The sequence below is a fragment of the Argiope bruennichi genome, chromosome 8 (assembly GCF_947563725.1).
Source record: "Argiope bruennichi chromosome 8, qqArgBrue1.1, whole genome shotgun sequence".
In the NCBI taxonomy this organism is placed as follows: domain Eukaryota; kingdom Metazoa; phylum Arthropoda; class Arachnida; order Araneae; family Araneidae; genus Argiope; species Argiope bruennichi.
In genome coordinates, this window is record NC_079158.1 from 39719967 (window position 1) to 39744989 (window position 25023).

Consider the following 25023-nt stretch of genomic DNA (forward strand, 5'->3'; position numbering starts at 1 on the left):
CCTTAAAGTCATATGACAACCTATCGTGATATGCCATCTAAAAGCACGTTTATTACATCCTGTTGTGACGTCACATCCTTTTTCCTTCTTTGAAATGAGGAATGATTTTCAAAATTAAATTTGCGATTTGCTTTCAAAGTATGTTACGTTAGCGTAAATTGATTCCATTATCGAGAAAGTCTGTCCGCTATTTTTTCTGTATTCTAGACTGTATTAAATGGGGAAAAATAAAATGTGTCATCATTTTTTTTTAATCCATCAGAAAATTTTGGAAATAATCGAATCGAAGCTTGAAGCAATAGGATTATTAAATAGACAAATAAGAGTTATTGTTTAGCTAACTTACAATTTTACAAATATTCACAATTTTTACCAGTTTTTCCGATTTTTTTTTCAGTATTCTGAAAGTTATATAATTTTGTGCTTTCATTTAATGTATGTATGTGATTTATTGTAATAAATACATAAGAAAATTGAGAAGACTTTAACTATCATTTGAATAGTACGTACAATTAGCTTATTTTTATTTACCAATTAATCATTTGATGGAGAGTAAATTGATTTGGTAAAGATATAAATGCTCAAAACATTATACAGATGCATATTCATTAATTTCATCAGTTCGAAGCATTATAGCAAAGAATGTTGAGTACTGAATCTAAATAAGAATAAATGGTAGGTTAAAATCTCAATAAATTGCCTTCAATTTCAAGCTCTATCATTTAATATTGTTACCAATCTGTGATGCGGCTTCCCAGCATAGTTGGTTCCATAGGAGGTCCCAGAGCTTGGCGACAAACTTGGCGACTTTGGCGCCAAAATAGATTATACCCGAAACATCGAGAATTTTCCCGATCCGGCCAGTAGGAACCGAGATACGCCTCGAACGTTCCCGATTGGTTGAGAGGCTTCTAGCCCCGCCTCCTGAGACCTATAAAAGCAGCAGTCTGCAGCTGCCAGGTAGTCGTGAACCAGGAGTAGTCGGAAGTGACAGAGTCGAGAGTAGTCGGGATCGAAGGTGAAGAACTGGCCTTCCAGAGATAAGCAGAGCAGTGATGGAGTCAAGCTAGTGCTGAAATAAGCTATGCGCTACTGTCTGCAGTAGAGTCTTGTTGTATGCTGCACGTCTCGGCTGAAGATAATCGTCTTCTGTGCTGTATATAGTTGTCGTCCTTGTGCTGTCCTGTGTGTCTTCGTGTAAATAAACGTCGTTGTTTTATTTTCTACTGCCGCCTGCTGATTGAGCGTTCTCCAACATCATTTAACTTCCACTATCCAAACGAATCCGGGAAATTTCGTAATAATACATAGGAAAAAAGCAAGTTGCTTGCTAACATAAAGCCACAATTTTAGTAAAAAAGATTGTGTGCCAAATTTAATTTATCTAAGTTATTGAGGTTTTTGTTATATGCGTTTACATGCATGGGATTTATAGACAGACAGTAAATTTATTTACAAATTTAGTTCGAAATTCGATACAAATCTGCACTTTAGATGCTAAAATTGTATAAGAAATTTTATCCATTTAACTCATTACGTTATATTGTTATTGTGTTCACTTGCACTCAGACAGCCGGACTTCCTCTGCATGGTTTTCGTTCAAAATAAGATAGAATTCCACAGATTTGTATCTGATCATAAGCTTCAAGTTGTATTTGTATCTGATCATAAGCTTCTAGCTTAAAGCATCTTTGAGTTATAGAGTTCATAGACAGATAATATCAAGGACATAAATCCAAAAATGTGCTTTTTGGGCAAGGAGAGGTCTATAATAGGAAGTTGTCAAAATCTTAAGTTCGAATATTTTGACGATCACAATACTTTCTCTTTATATACTTGGTGTAAGAGAAAGTAGGTTTGTATTTGACAACTAATAAAATTATTTATTTTAATTGTTTCTAGTAATTAGTAGATTATTTTTTTTAACGAAATAGCAGATAAACTTGATCTAAAGTCATTTTACTGGTTATTATACAAATAATTATACATTCCATGTCTGTACATTTAATGCTAATAAATAAGTTAACATTACCATAGCATTAAAATCACTACCGCAAATAGTCATTGTTATGTCAAAATGTCGTATGCCAAATCTGTCAAAATATTTTATTGTTACAAAATTTTTATTTAGGTAAGCTGTCTTTGCTCTCAAATAGTTTGATGTTATCATGTAGCGCCATATGTCACAAGTGGTTCCAGCTATCATATCAAGATGTCGTCTATATTGCTTAGCGTGGTTTTTGACATGCAGCATTACGTGGATATGCTGAAAATTTATGAGTTCAGCAGATTAAGGCTAAGAAAACATGAATTTTAAAAAGTTAAAAATTTTGTGAAATCCTGTTTTGGCACATTTGTATGCAAAATTAGTTTACGTTTCAGCACAACTAAAACAACTGACAGACAAATCATGAATTTTTAAAAAATTCCTTTCGGGGCTTTCTTTTTTTTTAGGTTCCGTTTTGTATTAGATGATTTGCTCAAAGGTGTAGGACGTTAGAGGTGGGCTTTTTTAAAATCTATCAAAGAGAGAGAGTGAGAATACGTGACATTATTAAGAGACATCCGATTATTTTAAACTATATGTGGAAATAACAAAGTTCCATAAAAGCATAGGCGAAAAATAATGGTAGCTTTGTAAGATTATATATTTGTGAGAATAAGTTATTGTTTTATTTTTGACTGCAAAGCTATATATATTTATATATTTATTTTCTCGAATTTTCATCAAACTTTTTGACAATTAAAAATGGCATATAAACTGATAGAAACTTAAACTGACATGGAAAGATCATATACAGAATAGGATTTTTAAAGAAATAACAAAATCGAATAATATTACCCTTTAATATTATTTCGTTGAACTTTTACTTTAAAAAATGTTCAAAATATTTAAAATGAAGTTTTATTTTGCTTTTATTTGTTTAACTAAAACTTTAAATAAGAATTGCTTTTGAAGATATTTTATTTAAGAATTTATTTGTTTTTGCTTCTTTGTCATAGTTTTATCATTGGTTTAACTCAATATAGCCATGCCTGTTTCTTGAGCAAATAACCCAATAAACCAACAACCTAATTAGCTCTCCCTTAGTGTTTAGCGTAGCGTTACTGCGTATGAATTTTGAGCAAGTAATACCAAGTATTTAATTAGTGTCATAAAATTTCTTAATTGATTGGATAAAACCTAACCACATCTTGACTCTTATGCCAATAAACCCAACAAATCTATGTATGCCATTGATTGTTTTTGTTATCATCTTTCAATAGTATTGGGAAAAAAAACATTTGATTCCATGGAATGTATATTATCTAACAAGAGATCCTCTAATTACAATATGCAAACTTTCAAATCTTCATCTTTGACTCTACGAAATTCAACTGTACAGAATAAATAACCCACTAGAATATCCAACTTGTAATTAGTTATTCATAAATACATTCTCTCTTTATCATCAAAACCAATTCACTGATTTCTATCAATGCCATTAGTTGTTTTTGTCATAATTTTTCAATAGTATTGGAAAAAAAACATTTGATTCCATGGAATGTATATTATCTAACAAGAGATCCTCTAATTACAATATGCAAACTTTCAAATCTTCATCTTTGACTCTACGAAATTCAACTGTACAGAATAAATAACCCACTAGAATATCCAACTTGTAATTAGTTATTCATAAATACATTCTCTCTTTATCGTCAAAACCAATTCACTGATTTCTATCAATGCCATTAGTTGTTTTTGTCATAATTTTTCAATAGTATTGGAAAAAAAACATTTGATTCCATGGAATGTATATTATCTAACAAGAGATCCTCTAATTACAATATGCAAACTTTCAAATCTTCATCTTTGACTCTACGAAATTCAACTGTACAGAATAAATAACCCACTAGAATATCCAACTTGTAATTAGTTATTCATAAATACATTCTCTCTTTATCATCAAAACCAATTCACTGATTTCTATCAATGCCATTAGTTGTTTTTGTCATAATTTTTCAATAGTATTGGAAAAAAAACATTTGATTCCATGGAATGTATATTATCTAACAAGAGATCCTCTAATTACAATATGCAAACTTTCAAATCTTCATCTTTGACTCTACGAAATTCAACTGTACAGAATAAATAACCCACTAGAATATCCAACTTGTAATTAGTTATTCATAAATACATTCTCTCTTTATCATCAAAACCAATTCACTGATTTCTATCAATGCCATTAGTTGTTTTTGTCATAATTTTTCAATAGTATTGGAAAAAAAACATTTGATTCCATGGAATGTATATTATCTAACAAGAGATCCTCTAATTACAATATGCAAACTTTCAAATCTTCATCTTTGACTCTACGAAATTCAACTGTACAGAATAAATAACCCACTAGAATATCCAACTTGTAATTAGTTATTCATAAATACATTCTCTCTTTATCATCAAAACCAATTCACTGATTTCTATCAATGCCATTAGTTGTTTTTGTCATAATTTTTCAATAGTATTGGAAAAAAAACATTTGATTCCATGGAATGTATATTATCTAACAAGAGATCCTCTAATTACAATATGCAAACTTTCAAATCTTCATCTTTGACTCTACGAAATTCAACTGTACAGAATAAATAACCCACTAGAATATCCAACTTGTAATTAGTTATTCATAAATACATTCTCTCTTTATCATCAAAACCAATTCACTGATTTCTATCAATGTCATTAGTTGTTTTTGTCATAATTTTTCAATAGTGTTTAAAAAAAAAAAAAGCAATTTATTCCGTGGGATGTGTGCTGGCAACAAGAAATCCACAAATTAAAACATGCAAACTTTCAAACGTTCATGTTTGATACAACGAGATTCTATTGTGCCATATAAATAGTCCACAGAATATGATGATGATGTCGTGTCCGCACTACCACGGAAAGGGGGTGCAGTAGCTTCTGAGGGTTAAGACCCCTGAGCACCCGAGGGCAGAATTCTGACTTCTAGCTCATATGAAGATGACATACACCCATTCGCTTGCACAACCCCTTTTTACAGGGGGACACATTCATACACCTCACAGATAGAATAAAGATGAACAACCATGCCCAAACCGGGATTCGAACCCGGGACGCCCAGATCACGGGGAAGATGCGCTACCCCTATGCCAGGACGCCGGCAGCCCACAGAATATAAAACTTATAAATCAGTTATTCGAAAATGAACTTGCTCTTTCTTGTTAAAAACAACTGATTTCTATACATACCATTAGTTGTTTTTGTCGTCATCTTTCAATAGCAATGAAAAAAAGCATTTTATTCTAAGGAATATGTGCTGGTTAACAAGAAATTCCCAAATTAAAACATGCAAACTTTCACATTTTCGTACTTGGTAAAATTCTATTCTGCCAAATAAATAATCCACTAGAATATTCAACTCATAATCAGTTGTTCATAAATAAACTGTCTCTTTCTCGTTAAAAGCAATTCACTAATTTCTGCTATATATAACATAAGTTATTTTTTATCATCATATTTCAATAGTAATGAAAAAAAAAAAAACAATTGATTCCTTGGAATGTGTGCTGGCTATCAAGAAACCCACAAATTAAAACATGCAAATTTTCAAATTCTGTCCTTGGACCGCCGAGATTCTATTGTGCCAAATGAATAACCCACTAAAATATCTAATTTTTAATCAGTTATTAATAAATGAATAGTCTCTTTCTCGTCAAAAACAACTCGCTAATTTCTATATATGTTGATAGTTATTTTTGTCGTCACATTTTATTAGTAATAATAATAATAAAAAAAAAGCATTCAAAGGAATGTGCGTTTAATAACAAGAAATCTGCAAATTAAGTCATGCAAACTTTTAATTTTTCATATTTCACATGGCGATATTTTTTTGTGCCAAATAAATAACCCCCCAGAATATCCAACTTGTAATCTATTATTCATAAATGAACTCTTTCTCACCAAAAACAACCCACTCATTTCCAATTTTAAAATAGAAACACCAGAACGGAGTAACACATTTCGAAAAGTCTCCTACCGACACAAACAAACAAGAAACAGACAATTATATTCCGAACGAGCCTTCACTCCAACCACAAATGAATGGAATCTTTTCCCTGATTGTCTTCCCGATGTCCTTTCTGTGCCCAATACTTCCAAAACAGGCGGCATTCTTCTGTGGAACACAGCGATTAAGATACTTATCTTCCCAAATACACTGCGGCGTTAACAGGTTTAAATGGATAGACCAAGGCCAAGAAATACAGGCGGAAGACGTGGATGGATTGGAGAAAAGGAGGAAGAAGAGAAATGAAATGGGAAAAAAACAACGTGTTTATTCAAATACGGGTGAACAAACCTCCAGTAGATCAAGGTTTCCAGGTTAATTAGGCAACAAGTTGGCTTTGAACTGACAGTTTTGAGTTTGGATGTTGGTCGCTAAGGGATCGAACCGCTTCGAGCTGGTTTAGCCAATGAAAACCGTGTTGGAAGAGATAATGGTTTAATTAGTTAGACTGATAGTTGCTGGTTTTGTTCCTCTGAATACGATTGCTTTGAAGGTGACTGATGTTTTAGATTTATTGGGAATTATTGCAATAGAAAATAATTCATATTTTGCGGGATTTTTTTAAGTTTAAGCAATAGACAAATGTTATAACAGTTCTTTGCCTATGAGAAGATAATACAAATATTTTCAAGTAGGGATTCGGAAATTTTTGAGCATTTACATTTTAAAATCATCAATTATGATTAATTACAATACTGAAACACTCAAATATGAACTACTCAAATACAAACAATGATTTAATTCTGGCTTGTTATCAATGGTAATTTTTTTTGCAGGATTCAGAACTATAGCACCTCCAGCAATTATTTCAAAAATTCATTTATTCTTTTTGTTTTTCAGTTTTCCTGTTGCCATTAACTAGATATCATTATGCAATTAAAGTAAAAAAAAAAAACTATTTCTAATCACATTTTGTAACTGCAATTAGGTGGTAAAAACCCACTATTATCATGCGAAGTCTGAAGTGAAATAGAAAGAACGCACCAACTAATTTTCTAAATTTCGAATTCGTTGCACGTCCAGCACACAAACAGTGTAAAAAAGCCGTTTCTGATTTTGCAGAGCTTAATACTTAATCTTTTCTTGCCTTTTTAAAAATCAGAAGACGTCACTTTACCAATGCCTTCAATCTTTCTCTTTCATTTTTTCTTTTCCTTTTTCATAAATTGATTTCTACGGATAATTCTTTAATCATTCTGCTTTAATATTCTCGAAATATCTTGCTTGTTACTCATTATTTAAAAATTTCCTTTCCTTCTCTTGCTAAAAAAATCATTAGAATACAAATCTTTTTTCATATAAGAAAGTAGACATAATTTAAAGTACATTTTTATTTTTAGGTAATCGATTCTATTTTTGTATTCATATTATGTACAGGTAGTAAATTCCGCTCAATGAATGCTGTTACAACGTGGAAATGTTAATTACGTTGGAAAATGAAAAATGTTTAGAATCAAAGAAGTTAGAATCTTTTGCTACAAAATAATTTTGGTTAATAGAACTAAAAAAAGAAAGACGTTTCAGATTTTTTTTTTCGGTCAAGTTATGTTCATACAATATTATTTTGAGTCTGATTAAGGTATGTAAAATTCTGAAGTGATTCGAATGTAAAACGAATTTAAAGCTCTTCTTATCTTTATTTTTATGTTTATTTTTGCATTTAAGTTTATTCTTGTTACACTTATGTTACTTATGTTTTTTTCTTTAAATTAAAATTATACTTTTAAGATTATTGCAAGTACATCATTAATCTTTTGTCATTAATTTATAGCATATAAATTAATGACTAAAATAAACCGTCAGAAATTTGTTTATTTCTTGCATTTCTCTAGACGTTTTTGAACGTTTACTGTGTCACTTATACCGATTAATATTCTACGTAAGATTTAATGAATACTTTTCTGCCAATTAAAAATTCAAAAAAACTCCACCACAATTATTCTATATAGCAATAGCAAGGTAATTTCCTTTTCCTTTCAAGATGATGCTAATCATGAGATTTGAAAGTTTGAATTATTTTCCAGTATTCATTTAGTCTAAGTTTTATAAGCAAAATATTTTTTATAACGTTTAAATGCTTTAATTTTATCACGTTCCACCATTTAAGTTTTTTTTTAAACCAGAAAATTAATAAGGCTTTCTATTGAAATATTCGTTCACATTTTCTTTCTTTTGCTTTTTATGTGTCCTTATCTGTAATTTAAGTAACCTAAATGCCTGTATTATTAGGGAATGTTATATCCTGGTGATTATTTTATATCTGTAATAAATTCTTAGCTTAAAAATTTTTGTTACTAATCTGGCAGTATTTATAAGTAATTGTCATTTTAACTTTAAATGTAAGTGTGACGGAAGTAAAAAAATCAGCTCATGTTTCCAAAATAGAATTAAAATTTTGAAATTCCACAAAATATATTCCACTTGAGTAATTTTTATATAATATATGTTTACAAAATTTCAAGAAAAAAAAATCAACATTAATAATGTGTCTACTTTTAATTCTAAATATAAAAACAAAATATAGTATGCTTTACTCTCAATGAATTTAAACGAACACGACAGCATATCATGATCAACAGAGGGCGCTACCAAAAAATTTCACTTGCTCTTCAATTTAGAAAAAGCAACCTTTCTCGAGCCCGGATAGCTCAGTCGGTAGAGCGTTAGGCTTTTAACCTAACGGTCCAGGGTTCGAGTCCCTGTTCGGGCGGTTTGTTTTTGTTATTCAAAGTATACAACTAGAAAGCATTAAAAATAAAAAAAATAGTCATGTTATGGATTTTATGCCAAAATGGGAGGGTAGAACGTGTGGCAATTATTTTTACCATTTCTCTCAGATTCAAAAAATATAAAGTAAAAACCTAAAATTAATGGATAAAATCATGTAATTTTATAACCGATACCTTTTTCACTTCTTGTTCTTAAAGCTCTGAAATTTTGCATAGTTATGTGCTTGCACTAAAATATTTTAATGTTTTCAGAATTTAAGTATTTTTATCAATTTTAATTAAATTTTCATGTCGCCATTTGGTACTGGATTTTATAAAAAATAATTACATTAATAATTACATAAATCATAAAATTTATAATAATGAATTATAAAATTTATTAAAAACTAAAAAACGAATAATAATAATAAAAAAGTTTTTTTTAAAGCTTTTTACGGATATAATTAAGAAGCAAAATATATATGTGTGGGTTTGAGTATGATATTAACGGCGACAAATCGATAATAACGAAAGATATAATATTTTGAATTATTTTAATTAATAGTTAAAGGGCATATATATATAAACGTTAAATAGAAAATAAGGACATCAAAACAAAATCATAAAAACTGTAAGGAAATTACACTACAATGAATATAAAAAAACAAAGAAAGAAAGAAAAGAAAAAGAAATGAAAAAAATTCCAAAACACTTATTAAAAATAAAAAAATATGCTAAAAATGTGCTTAAAATTATAATTTACATCGGCGTTTCCCGTTTTTATACTTCTGCCTTGACTTTCTTATTTTTGATGAAAAGAAAAATCTAAATTTTTTTTTTAATGCATTGAGTAAAAATTTGCCTTTTAAAATTCTTATTTTCATTGAACTAAAATTTAATTCTGATATACTTTTCTGCTAGCAATTTGGTTGAAAAACCAAAGTATGATGATGGTTGCAGACAAGTATCAGACACTTCCATTTTTACCATTTTTAATTCAATGCGCATGAGCGTATACTAAGCAAACACTTTCAGACATGAAAAAACAATTATATTACATAAAGCAACAATTATGCTAATGAATTGTTATTGGATTCCCAGAAATTTTAAGTGGCGTTAATAATTATGTTCAAAATTACAGTTAATAGCATGAGACAGAGTCATAAATACTTGATGACTCTGTCTCATGTCTGCATACTTGTCTGCAACCATCATCATACTTTGGTTGAAAAACCAAAGTATGATGATGGTTGCAGACAAGTATCAGAAACTTCCATTTTTACCATTTTTAATTCAATGCGCATGAGCGTATACTAAGCAAACACTTTCAGACATGAAAAAACAATTATATTACATAAAGCAACAATTATGCTAATGAATTGTTATTGGATTCCCAGAAATTTTAAGTGGCGTTAATAATTATGTTCAAAATTACAGTTAATAGCATGAGACAGAGTCATAAATACTTGATGACTCTTTCTCATGTCTGCATACTTGTCTGCAACCATCATCATACTTTGGTTGAAAAACCAAAGTATGATGATGGTTGCAGACAAGTATCAGACACTTCCATTTTTACCATTTTTAATTCAATGCGCATGAGCGTATACTAAGCAAACACTTTCAGACATGAAAAAACAATTATATTACATAAAGCAACAATTATGCTAATGAATTGTTATTGGATTCCCAGAAATTTTAAGTGGCGTTAATAATTATGTTCAAAATTACAGTTAATAGCATGAGACAGAGTCATAAATACTTGATGACTCTGTCTCATGTCTGCATACTTGTCTGCAACCATCATCATACTTTGGTTGAAAAACCAAAGTATGATGATGGTTGCAGACAAGTATCAGACACTTCCATTTTTACCATTTTTAATTCAATGCGCATGAGCGTATACTAAGCAAACACTTTCAGACATGAAAAAACAATTATATTACATAAAGCAACAATTATGCTAATGAATTGTTATTGGATTCCCAGAAATTTTAAGTGGCGTTAATAATTATGTTCAAAATTACAGTTAATAGCATGAGACAGAGTCATAAATACTTGATGACTCTGTCTCATGTCTGCATACTTGTCTGCAACCATCATCATACTTTGGTTGAAAAACCAAAGTATGATGATGGTTGCAGACAAGTATCAGACACTTCCATTTTTACCATTTTTAATTCAATGCGCATGAGCGTATACTAAGCAAACACTTTCAGACATGAAAAACAATTATATTACATAAAGCAACAATTATGCTAATGAATTGTTATTGGATTCCCAGAAATTTTAAGTGGCGTTAATAATTATGTTCAAAATTACAGTTAATAGCATGAGACAGAGTCATAAATACTTGATGATGCATAAATATAGATAATGCATTCGAATAATATTTTAGTACGAGTATGCATTTTGGAATTCATCGATGTCTTCATTACTATAGTGCATTTATTGTTAAATTACTAGCCGCCTTTGATGAACAACAGGTTCAAAGATGGCAGCCAAAAATTTCAGTCGAATATTTTGTGCAACATGATTTTAATGGCTTTTTTTAACAAACTATTCTTAAATTCAAATTTGGGCACACATATATCTTGGAAATATTATATAACTTTATTTATTCTGTTATAAATTTCCCGAATTTTTTTTATCTATATCTTTAAATCTATGTTTATATAATAGAAAAGAACAATAGCATTTAAAAAAATGAGCACACTTTAAAAATTATTTAACCACTGCTTGATTGTGTAGTGAAACTTAAACTATAAATACAAGAAAATTAAAAAAAAAAAAAATCTTAAACAGGCTTTATACTAAAACACACTCAACATGAAAAAAAAAAAAAGACGAATCTTCATAGCTAGATTATCAACAATTGGGGGAAGGAAGGAAGTCACGGTGAAATATTAGAAGCAGCAATGAAAACGCTTTGAGTTTTATTTCAACATTAAAACATATTGTTGTAAAATATTCTCAAAATATTTTTAAAAACTGATTAAAAATGAAAATATATACGTCAAGAAAAGTGGTATTAGTAAAAAGAAGTTTTTTTTTTTTTTTGAACTTTAAGTTGATGTAAAATTTATTGTATGCCATAATAATTTCGAATGTAATTTTGGGAAAATACGTCAAAATTATGCTTATTTTTAAACTAGTTAAAATTTCAAAAAAAAAAAAAAAAAAAATATCGCACCGAAGCGCATATTTTCTCCCACCAATATGTGTATATTTATTCATGTATGTATGTATCGAATTGGTACCTTCAAGTCTGTTGACTTAGTTTGCAGAGTGCCAACACAAGCATACACACGCATTCATCTTTATTATTAGTAAAGATTATAGACTATTATAGAAAAAAAATTCTATAATAGTGCGTATGGATGAACAACACTCAGAAATCGTTTATTGTTTAACCTTTTGATCAGCCGTATCGGCTCATAGCAATGACAATGTCATCAGTAGTTAGATATTCATAAAATTGAAACATGAACAAAAACCTGGGCTGACTCGTAGGATGTTCTATCTCTGCTTTAAGTATACAAACCATACAAAAGCGTATGAAATTTATGATTCTTATCTGACAAATGTTTCTGTCTTTATTACTTTTGGTAGAATTCAGTCTCCGTTTTTGTTGTTCATGTTCTGAATATATGTATTAGTTTAACATCACAAATCATATCCGAAACAGATTAAAATCAAGATAGAGACGAGAGATGAATTCTGAAGAGTTTGATATTATCATTCTCGATTAAAATTCATAATGCAGAAGAAAATTCAGAAAATGAGCATTCTTACTTTCTGTTGTTACTTCTCAACGTTTTGTTTACTTTCTGGAAAGTTTAAGATGACAAAAAGAGCTAGTTACAGAGTTGTTTAACTAGTGCAAAACTGCAAATACCATAGAATTATTTTTGAAATTTATCTTTATTAATCTAGTTCTTAATCGGTTAATCCAGTTCTTAATTGGTTAATTCGTTGATGGTGATCAATGGAAATAAAAAAAAATCAATGTATTTAAAATAATTAAGAAAATATAAAATTAAGTCTGCATTTCTAACCATTTGTCTGATTTTACTAATTTTTCTTTATATGAAAGGTTCATGGCCACTAGGTATCTCATCAATTGTCGCATGCTCTCCTCCCCTACAACGTTCTTCAATTTCGAGAACGCAACAGAGATTCGAACAACGATTCTCAACTGAGTTCTTAAACCCTATCATTATACAAGCTTTTATATGAAATAAAATTTGCCACGTAACCAAATTTTATTTCATATAAAAGCCCATGATACCTGTATAAACTCATCAACTATCTCCTTCCATCATCGCTTTTTATTTTCACGAAAAATACCCCTACTTCAATCTATGCTAAAGAACCTCTAGATCCCACTTTTGTACCGATTCTGTTAATTTTTTTTCATTTGTATATTAATGATGTTTAAAAACCCCATCAATGGTCACACGCTAATATATTTTCAAATTACTGAAAAATAAAACCTTGGCACTTATACCATATCAACAACTGAATCGATTTCGCCGATTTTTTTTTTTTTTTTTTGATATTTTTAGTGCTTAGTTAACCAATCAGAATGATCGCTGTTTATTGTGCAAGTGTAGAGTAAATAGTATTAAGAAGGTATCTAATTTTCGAGAAGGTTCTTCAGAAGTTCTTTCAGCCCTTAATAAAGATAACGCCATAATTCTTGTATTTTCTTAGACCTCCATTTTTGTCACAAAATGCATTGGCAAAGTATCGCCAAGGTCCAGGGTAATTAGCTTGTCAACCAATAAAAACATCAGTAAATCTCTCTTCCTTACTGTGAGACTAAAGCACAGGGAAACAATATCACAGATTTATAATAATATAACTAAGAAACAAAATATTTTGGGTTACCGCAATTGAATTTAAAATACTACGATTCTGAATAAAAACGAAAATTAATTCTTTTCCAGTCCCAGTTGAAATCTAAAAATCACATCTATGTTGGATTTCATCGCAAAGTGAAATTGCATTGTGACAAAAGTAGAGTACATTTGACCAGGTGAAATGCCTATCGCTCTGGGACGAGATGACCGCTGTCAAATCAATTAGCTTATTTGATAATTAAATTAAATAAAAAAAATTATATTAAAAATATTGGTGTGATATTAAAGGAAATATTTTCAAATGTAATTAATCAAGTTCCTATTTGTTTTCAATACTTTCACTTAGTTATTACAGTATTTATAAACACTATATATCTGCTTAAATAATATTGTGTATAAACGTGCATGCCACGCAGCTATGAATCTTTAAAACTATTAAATAAGAATATTTGCATTTTCACAGAATTATATATAAAACGGGAGTGGTCTCTCCGAACTTTCGCACATACTCCCAAATCAAAGAGTTTCCTTCCGTCTACCTAATGCATAAAACTATGGCAAAAGTCAAGAAACGCCACAATGCTCAGATTTTTATTTTCAGGGTTTCCATGCATGAAAGTTGTGTGCTTCATATTAAAGACAGCCGAATATGCATTTTGGATTACTTTTTGACTGCCGATTGAAACCCAATTCTAATTCCAAGATTATAATTCTAGTGACAACATCACATAGCAAATTTCATTTAAGTCATCTCGTTTACAAATATACGGAAGAACAGACTGACAGACAGTCAATATTTTAACAGATCCGATTCAAAATTTGATAAGGATCTACACTTAAGATTGTAAGTTTGAGTACCAAATTCAATTTATCTAGCTTGTTACATGTGAAAATACAGATTGACAAACGGTCAATCTCTTAAAGGATTTAGTTTAAAATTTGACATGGATTTACATTTGAGACACTTAACTTGTATACCAAATTTTATTTGTTTAGCTCTTTATGTTTTGTAGTTATGTTCGCTTGCACTCGGACAGCTAGTCAGACAGACTTCATTTGTATGGATTTCATACAAAAATCGATAGAAATCTGCACATTTTATGTTAAGATATCATACCAAATTTCATCCGCTTAGCTCAAAGTGCTTTTGATATTTTATGTTCGTACACAGAAAGTTATAAATCCAAAAATGTGTTTTTCTGACTCGGCAAGGTTCTGAAAAATAAAGATTCATTAAAATATCGAGTTCGATTTTTTTTTTTTTTAACGATTATAATATTTCTCCTTGTATACTTAAAACGTAAACATCAACCTAAAATAAATTATTAACATGTTTATTAAGTTTAAAATGTGATGAAATATGAGACTTTTAATCATCAGTTTATTAAACAAGTGGCATTTGTGTGCGTGTACTGACTAGAACCATAAAATGATTTTTTTTTTAAAAAATAAAGACACTTGCATTTTTCTAATTGCATAAAAGAATAAATTGCTTTAAAATACATCTTTATTATCTAAAAAAACATAATACATAAACCAATCACGTTTTATATGCTTTTTATATCATTTTTAGATGAAACTCTTTCTCAATTTCCTTCAAATTCTCCCAATTTCATTCAGAAAGCAGTTACAGTTAGAGGCAATATTTCAAATGGAGTTGCCAGTTGCATCATTATTTTTCCTATAAAAAGCTTTGATAGAAAATCTTTAAGTAGCTTCATCGAGTTACCTTCCATTTCATCAGTCTTATCTCAACCTTGAGTTTTTTTTTTTCTCAAAAAGTGTGTTTTATATTAATATAGAAAAGTTCCTTCTTAACCTAGAAGCTATAAAAAAAATCGCTTGATGGCTAGAATGCAAATAGCGCTTATCAAAAGATAACGAAACGTGTTCCACTCTGATGCAACCCTTGAGAAACCTGTTAGCTCCTTTTTTGAGGATATTTTATAGATATCTTTTAAAACGGAAGGAATGTCAGCATTTTATGTTTCTTTTATTTTATTTTGGTTATAAAATAATGAAGGAAAGTTATTTTATTTTTTCTTTGAGTGAAAAGATGGTCATAAAAACATTCTTAACGAGTGTTTTTTTTAAAATTAATTTGGTAAGTCTTAATAGGTCCTGGATTTTCGTAATGGCCAAAAATTTATTTAAAACCCTTTTAAGCATAAAAGAATAATAAATACATTTTGACTTTTTCTTATCCGAAATGAGTATAATGTTTCGAATTTGCTTATTTTTTTTAAAATTTATTCTTCGGGCAGTCAATAAAACTGTTGATGAATATGAAATATTTAAAAATGTTTAACTCAAATGGAAAAGATTTATAATGCATATTTTTTTAAAGAGCCTATATAGCTTCGCACGTGACCCGATTCCTAGGACATTAATTCTCAGATTTTGTTTTTTCCAAGTCAAGAGTAAAAAAACACGTGACACGCTAAGCCATTTTCTATCACAGATTTGCAAAAAAAATCTTGTAACTCGTCAAAAAAAAAAAAAAAAAATTAATCAATGGAAGTGGTATTTCTCAAAACTTTCTGGCATACTCTATAATAAACTTCAAATTCTAACTATATAAAACTCCAAATCAAAATTTTCTCATAATTGTATAAATTATGCTCCAGGTTCAAAATATACTTCACTGGAACTAAAATCGTTTGTTCTACCCAACGGTGCGCCGATTTTTTAAAAAACGGTGCTCAAATACAATGCTAAGAAAAATGGATGCAAAAAGTCCCGTCGATCAGCGCCAAATATTAAATAAGAAAATTCAATTCTGGTTCAACTCTGGCAACTCTGGTATAATGTAATAAATTCTGGCTTTAAGTTATTTATGAAGCCGAGTTGTGTTATTGTAAATTTGAGGTCCGTTAAATATGTGTTATTATACATTTGTTATTGTCATCCGACCGCGGTTCAAAATTACGAGGTCCGTCCCAAAATAAACCTATTGTTGCTTTAAAACGGGACGTTAATGTAACTGTACAAAACTAAACACAATCAAGATATACTGTAATTTAGAATGACAAGAATCAAAAATGAAGCTTAAACAATTTTTAATCTTTATAATATACAAAAAAATTACTTACTCACAAACTCAACAGCTACCGTATTTCCATATATATCAAGCATAGCCCATAATTTGCCTGAAGTATTAACTCCACCAAAAAATACACCATGTTCAACATCATTAAGGCCATAATGGACATCACCATTCTGGTCTACATAATAATAAAGTTTTGAATCTTTTAAAGCCATTCTTTCAGGTACAGCTTTGGCCCAGTTACCCTGTATAGAAGTTAGATCTGGGCATGAATACCTCGGAAGTTGTGATTTCATGATCATGGGATCGTTCACTGTGAATCCCATTCTTAAAGCTCCACTCCAGTTTGTAGATATTTCTAGAAATTTAATATAAATTGGCTCACCAACCATTATAGGACGATTACTGAAAGTTATGGCTTTGCAAAATCCTACGGACCTATATGCAACTGCTCCTTTTCTCAATAATTTAATATTTTCACCATGCACTTGATGGAAATGAAGTGGGCCATAGTTATTTCTTAGTGCTACGGTCATCCTGTCGTCATACAGAGACGCTGAAACAAGGAAAATTTTAATACATATTAATAACTAAACTAAGCAGTAAAATTAACATTATATTATTTAAGGTAAATTTAGTAAACATAAAAGCAATGAATTCTTAATAAATATTTTCCTGTGTACTAAAACATTTCCTATTTCTCCTTGATCATAAGGTAAGTCATAGCCTGACTCTCCAACCCTCCAGAAAGCACACAGATAAAACCTCAATGACCGGACCGCCACGACAGCAACACTGGCGGGGACTGTGGTTGTGTCCAAAGGGCCATCACCGGCCACAGTACAACCCATCACCGATGGAAGGAGCCAGATCCTTACCTTTTCGTGTACCCACAGGGATGGCGTGAACCAACCACCACGCCGGAAGCTTCTCATCCTCAATTAAGAGGTGCCGACCGAGGGATTTGATCATAAGGTAAGTCAACCATCTAACTCCCCGACCCACCACGAAGGCACACGGATTTAAACCATAAAACTGAATGACCGGACCGCCGCAACAGCAACATTGACGGGAACTGTGGTTGAGTCCTAAGGGCCATCACCGGCCACGGTACAACCCTCCCGTCATCGATGGGAGGGGTCAGATCCACCACCTATTAATGTACCCTCCAGGGTGGCGAGATCCAACCACCACGCCGGAAGCTTCTTATCCTCAATTAAGAAGTGTCCACAGGGAGATTTGATCATAAGGTAAAACAAAGCTTGAGTAATCTATAAATCGCACTCTATTACCCCATTTGATACAATATGCAAGTTAGGACAAACACATTTAAATAAATGCACTGCTTTGTTTTTTGTTATCATTTACTTGAATTAATATATTGGGTTCTTTTTACCCCATTCCTTTCATTTGTATCAATAATTATCCATATCGTCAGAAAAATCTATGACATCTTAAGATAATTAGTGACTGATCATCATGAAGCATATATGATAGATAACGTACATATTTTTTTTTTCTTTTCTTTCTTTCTTTTTTTTTTTTTTTTTTGCTATCATTTGAATATCTACAATAGATAAAGACTATCTGTAGACTGAAAGAAGTAATATTCCTGTAAAAAAAAGTTTCTAATGACTAGTGAACTAATGACTATGAAAACTGAGAAAGCACTCAAAATTGTTGTATATTTTCATATCAGTGCATTGTAATAACTTTTCGCTAGCTAGTGGGAAGCAGAATCAGAAGTCACAAGCATAGCTACATATGTAACACACCATTTGCCTAAATGTTGACCTTGGCGGAAGAATATCAATCCTCTTAAAAACAAAAATGCTAAGCAATACTGGCAATTAACTAGACTTTAAGATTAATCGGCACTTGGAAATGTCATATGCAGCAATGAAAAATGCCTCCTTTTAGGAAGAACAATCCAGCAATATGGTTCTTGCAGTTTGAATCGACTGTTTGACAACTGTCATCAGTGTTCAACACAATGCAATGCTCATCACAAGTAGAATTGTGCACGATTTATTTATCCATTGATGACAGCTGTCATCAACGTTTATCACAATAGAATGTTCATCACAAGTAGAATTGTGCACGATTTATTTATGCATTGATGACAGCTGTCATCAACGTTTATCACAATAGAATGCTCATCACAAGGAGAATTGTGCAGGGTTTATTTACCGTGTTCCACTAATGACAGCTGTCATCAATGCTCATCACAAGGCAATGCTCATCGAGAATAGAATTCAGCAGGATTTATTTACCTTTTTCCGTTGATGACAACTATCACAAATGGTCATCACAATGGAATGCTCATCACAAGTAGAATTGTGCAGGATTTATTTACCGTATTCCACTAATGACAGCTGTCATCAATGTACATCACAAAGCAATGCTCATCACAAGTAGAATTGTGCAGGATTTATTTACAGCATTGCGTTGATGACAACTATCACAAATGGTCATCACGATGGAATGCTCATCACAAGTAGAATTGTGCACGATTTATTTATCCATTGATGACAGCTGTCATCAACGTTTATCACAATAGAATGTTCATCACAAGTAGAATTGTGCACGATTTATTTATGCATTGATGACAGCTGTCATCAACGTTTATCACAATAGAATGCTCATCACAAGGAGAATTGTGCAGGGTTTATTTACCGTGTTCCACTAATGACAGCTGTCATCAATGCTCATCACAAGGCAATGCTCATCGAGAATAGAATTCAGCAGGATTTATTTACCTTTTTCCGTTGATGACAACTATCACAAATGGTCATCACAATGGAATGCTCATCACAAGTAGAATTGTGCAGGATTTATTTACCGTATTCCACTAATGACAGCTGTCATCAATGTACATCACAAAGCAATGCTCATCACAAGTAGAATTGTGCAGGATTTATTTACAGCATTGCGTTGATGACAACTATCACAAATGGTCATCACGATGGAATGCTCATCACAAGCAGAATTGTGCAGGATCTATTTACTGTATTGCCACTGTCTCATTCAGATCGAAATCCCACCACAAGTCAATGATGTCATTATTTCTCCTCCAAAGGATGATATGCATGATACATTAAAGCAATATTTGATTAATATTTTCACTCATCTTCAAGAGCGCTGGCTAAGAAATTATTACAAGATATAGAATGAGATAATACAGTGTGTCCCACAAGGTATCAGCATCTAATATTTACAGATTCAGATAGAACACATCAAGATGAGTACTTTGATGCATAACATGTGATAGCGTCATAGTCTAATTACACGAAAAACGTTAATTATGAATCCGAAAGTTTGCATTCTAAATTATGATGCATAAGACGATTGCACAACATGGTAGCTTCCCTAGGTGACTATGAAAATTTACGGCAACCAATGAGAGGAAAAGCGCGTCTGCAAGGGAATATGCTAACTCCCGTCTAGTAAAGTCTACCTATATAAGTCTAGAAAAAGGTTTGATGAGAATGAGTCGTGCGTTATTCGCTAAGAAATTACGGTGTACTGTACCTAATCGTTGTGGTTATAAAATAAATAAATATTCGATTGAGCATTGTGTTTTCATGGTGCTTATCATGAACTGCAATCACCAGCGGCTCTGGTGAAAAAATTCGGCAATCACTACAACATAAACTGCGGCACGACGACCAAAAGTATATACAAAAGATAAGCGATTATTGGTTTATGCAAGATGACCATCGCACTCAGCGTAACTTTGATCTCTTGGCAGAACATTTTCACCACAGGCTGATCGGGTTGGATTCCATTACGAAAATCGACAACGGTATAGAGTGGCCACTTTATTTCCCGGATCTCAACCCTTGTGATTTTTTTATAGGGGCGCCTGAAAGATACAGTGTATCTCATATAGCCCTCAACATATGACGACTGGAGAGCAGCAACTGAAACCAAGGTCAAGGAAATTGGAACAGATGTTTTGTAGAAAACAATTGTAAACTTTGATCACAGACTTCGCCATGTCATTTTTTCGAACTGCCGACATTTCAAAAATCTGTTGAAAGTTCTCAATAAACATTGATTTTCAATTCCCCCCCCCCTCCTTTCTTGAAGTTTTCATAACACAAGCTTCACACATTAAGTTGACTATGACGCTATATTCAGAGACCCTTCGTGTTATACATAAACTACACGTCTTGATGTGTTTTATCCGAATATGTAAATATTAGACGCTGCATACCTTGTGAAACACCCTGTAATTGCTAATTTTGCTTTTTCATCAGATACAAGATGCAATGGAAAATGTACTGGCAATCAACTTCTGTAATTGTAGTTACAATGCTTGCCAATGCAAGCAATTCTTATATTTCAAGTGACAAATCAATCAAATTTGCAATTAAAACTGATGAAATGTTGGATATAACATCAAAAGTAGGCATGTAAAGAAGAAATGAAAGCCAAACAATTGGAATCTATCATTCCTAGTGCATGCATCTCCAATTTACAGGTTCAAATCAATCAAGTTTCATAGAAAATATACTGGATGTCACATTTCAGCCGAAATAATGGTTTGAAGAAGTAAATCTAATGATTGCACTGCAAATCATGATAATCGATTATTCAAATATCACATTTATTTTGACATAATGCTAAAAATGGTACATCGTCATTCAGATACAAGCAGAATGGCCAAACATTCCTGACGGCCAAAATAATTGACTTATTATTCAGGAGAAACCAACAAGTCTTGAGCTTTCCAGAAGATACAGCAAATTGACATTTCAGTTATACTTCTCTCGTCTGCAGAAGGCTGCAAACCAAAATGTTTATTAAATTTGTGAGCAGCTAATTGCGCAAAATTTATTATTTAGAATTTTATATTTTTAAATTTATAATTTAACATTTATTGCTTCCAATGTTCCCTGGTCCATTTTAGGCCTCCATTTCGATGACTCATTAAGGAATTATTACTCATTCAAACTGTGTTTAAAGATCAACCAGCAATGCAATTATATTGTTATTTTCAATAATTGATTTAAAACTACCCAATGAATTTTATGATTTAATTTATGATCATGATGATATTTCTGAAAATAATGAACAGCGATGCTGAACCCGTTGTTAAATTCCATAATATTATGCACATAATTCGGATAAAAGGTCCTGTTGCGGATACTAAGATATGACGTTTAGCTCCAGATTAATTTGATGCAGCTAAAAAGGAATTAGGTTTGACATTTTTTGTTTACTTTTCCATATTGAATAGGTTTAGTGTCGGGCATGCTTTTAATAAAATTTTTGAAATCTTGTTGTATTTGAAATTAAAGTTTAACACCAGAATTAGAGAAATGAATAGCAGACCGAGTTAAATTTTGTCAGACTTCTCAAATAATATGAGACTTGCATGTCAATCAAAATTTGAAATATTGTAAACGTTGTATATTTATATAATTTATATTATGAAAATATTGCAACGTTTTTCCTTTTTCCTCACATGGTAATTGGAGGATGAACTCACAATCACCCGTTTCCCCACACATAATTAAGTGCCTACGGACCGCCAGATGTGGATCCTTTCACTAGTTCAGACATTGTGTCTGGTCATTTGTTGTATCCAGTTGGAGGGCGACAGATGTGTGTGTCTCGTCGTTTCAAATAAATCTATCGTGTCGTCAAGGGAGAAGAATGTCAAAACACCCAGATATTAAACTTTTTTCCCATATGAAGAGACTCCTCAAATCTTCAAGAAGCTGTCAATCACCAGCAACCGTTGTCATTAAGTGTCAAAATCAGGTGCACTTCAGCCGGTGCACATGTATCCGGGAGGGGTTCAGTTACAAAGATGGATCCTTAACAGACATTCCCACGATCTGCTGGAGACCATTGAGGAAGCAATGCTGAGCAGCTATTGGATGATAGGGAACTCGTGTTCACCAATGAGAAAATCGGAGGTAAAGATCTGACGGAAATAAAATGCGGTATTCTTGTATTGTTTAGAGCCAGAGGAGAGCAGTGAAGGGCTTCGAATTGAAATTCGGAGAGACGTCGGTGTCCGAAGAAGGTGTTCCTGATTTTTTTTGAGAAACTCCGTGTGATTCGGGTTTCTGTGTTAGGATCCATCCATAAAGATAGGTGGATTTCTGGAGAGGTCCCTGCAGTAGCCGTTTTGAGTTAACAGCCTGTTAGCGTTTTCTTTTCTTTTTTTGGATGACTTATTCTCCGATTTGATCGAGGAACTATTTCATGATTAGACTTTCAACTGTTAACTAGGTTGTGAATAATATTAACCTAGATGAGAACAAATTGTTTTTTGAGCATATATAAGACTGTAAGTAAAAGAATTGTCTGTTAAGCTACTCTCTTATTTGATCGTTCTGGATCAAGATATTACAATTACAATATTTTTCTGTAGAGGCCATTAAGATCAAATCCTAAAAAAGCAAATATTAATCCTAACAAACCAACTGGTTCCCAAAGGTGTTGGTCTCCAATAAATTTCAGCAAAACTTTACATTAGGAAGTATATATGTTACTATTCATTATATTTTAATATTTAATATACCGGGTGTCCCATAAATTTGTAAATATTTTAAAAATTCATAAAAATTGAAGGACTGGGTATATTTGAATGCGGTTTGCGAGACAATTATTCTCATAAAGGGGGATTTTTTTTGATACAGAAAAAAAAAAATCAAAAATTGGTCAATAGAGGGCGCTGCAGACAAGCAAATCAGTAGAAATATGCAAATTAAAGTCTTATGAAAGGCAGAGTGAGCGATTGACATATCATTTCTAAAGGTTTGCATAAGGTTTGTATTAAGATATTGACACTGGTGGATAAAGCACTATTGGTAAAGTTGTTTTATGTGAGCAACGAATCGGCGGCTGAAGCCTTACGAAAGTTTAGGACCCAGAAAAGATTGAAGAAAGGTTCAGGTCCGATCACTCCTGCTGGACTTGTTTCCCTAGTACGCCGTTTCGAAGAAACTGGAAGTTTGTGTCATCGGTCACGCAGTGGTGCACCTTGTTTAACAACAGTCCGTACCCCCGATGTCTCTTCGCAAATGGACACGCTAAGAGAACAGTCTACAAGTGCAGTCAGTAGCGCACGAGAAGTGGCACGAATAAATGGTATACCGAAGACTTCGGTGTACCGTATCCTTCATGATGTATTGCAATTGTACCCATACAAATTGCAATCGCTACATCAGCTCTTACCAAATGATACAGCTAAGAGATTGGAATTTTCAAATTGGGCTTTGGCGAAAATTGAAGATGATCCGCGATGGCTGCTGAAAATATTGTGGACAGATGAGGCTCATTTTGCTTTGCATGGAGAAGTTAATACCCATAACTGTAGAATATGGGCACATGAGAATCCACATTCTTACACTGAGAAGCCCCGGCATTCACCACGGGTTACTGTTTGGTGTGGTTTCACTGCATCCATTATTGTAGGCCCTTTTTTCTTTGAAAAGCCCTGTAAAAAAGGAGGATGGAAGACATGTTCAGTTAATGGAACAAGTTACTTGGAAATGTTACAGAAGGAAATGATACCGTCCTTATTGGAACACGATGTCCTCGACACAGTGACATTCATGCAAGACGGGACACCTCCTCACATCGACCGAAGTGAAGGCATTTTTGAGAACTTTTACTGAAGACGGATAACCAGCCGTCACTTTACACATGAATGGCCCCCACGCTCACCAGATTTAACACCCCTTGATTTTTAGCTATGGGGTTACCTTAAGTCTCGGGTGTACCGCCATAGGCCAACTTCGTTAGTGCAGCTAAAGGAAGCCATTCGCCACGAAATCTCATGTATTCATCCGGATATGCTGTATGATGCAGTTACCAGTGCTGTCTCCAAATTGTTATTTGTGGTGATGGCGGACACATAAAACAAGTACTGTACTGGTGTGATACGCATGTAAACAATTGTTGCATGCAAATAAAAGTATTTTTCCCGTAGAATTGTATGTTTTGCTTGTGTTTAGCGTCCTCTATCGACAAATTTTTGAACTTTTTTTTTTCGTATGAAAAAAAAAATCCCCCTTCATGAGAATAACAGTTTCGCAAACCGCATTAAAATATACTCATTCCTTCAATTTTTATGAATTTTTAAAGTATTTACAAATTTATGGGACACCCGGTATATTATATTATAATCACTGAACATAAATTGACTTCTTTAATATAAAATTTCAATTATAAACTCAATCCCAATGCAAGATTATTTACATTATTTTTGATTATGAATATATTAACCCATGCAGATAACTTATTTATCTAAAATGCCGAAACAAAGATCTTAGAGCGTTTTCGATTTCAGTTCGAGATGTCTCATGCATGAA

The 25023-nt window shown here is 32.1% G+C and overlaps 1 protein-coding gene and 1 non-coding gene across 2 annotated transcripts in view; one reads left to right on the forward strand and one right to left on the reverse strand.

The window, feature by feature from the left end:
- The window catches only part of LOC129980616 (protein neuralized-like), a 167427-nt gene that overhangs the window by 10813 nt on the left and 131591 nt on the right, over nt 1–25023 (reverse strand). The window contains exon 3 of the mRNA XM_056090997.1: nt 16734–17243. Coding sequence (XP_055946972.1) covers nt 16734–17243 — 510 coding nt within the window. The remainder of the gene's footprint in view (nt 1–16733; nt 17244–25023) is intronic.
- Nucleotides 8706–8778, forward strand: Trnak-uuu (transfer RNA lysine (anticodon UUU)). The gene has a single exon. It is a non-coding gene; the product is annotated as a tRNA-Lys (tRNA).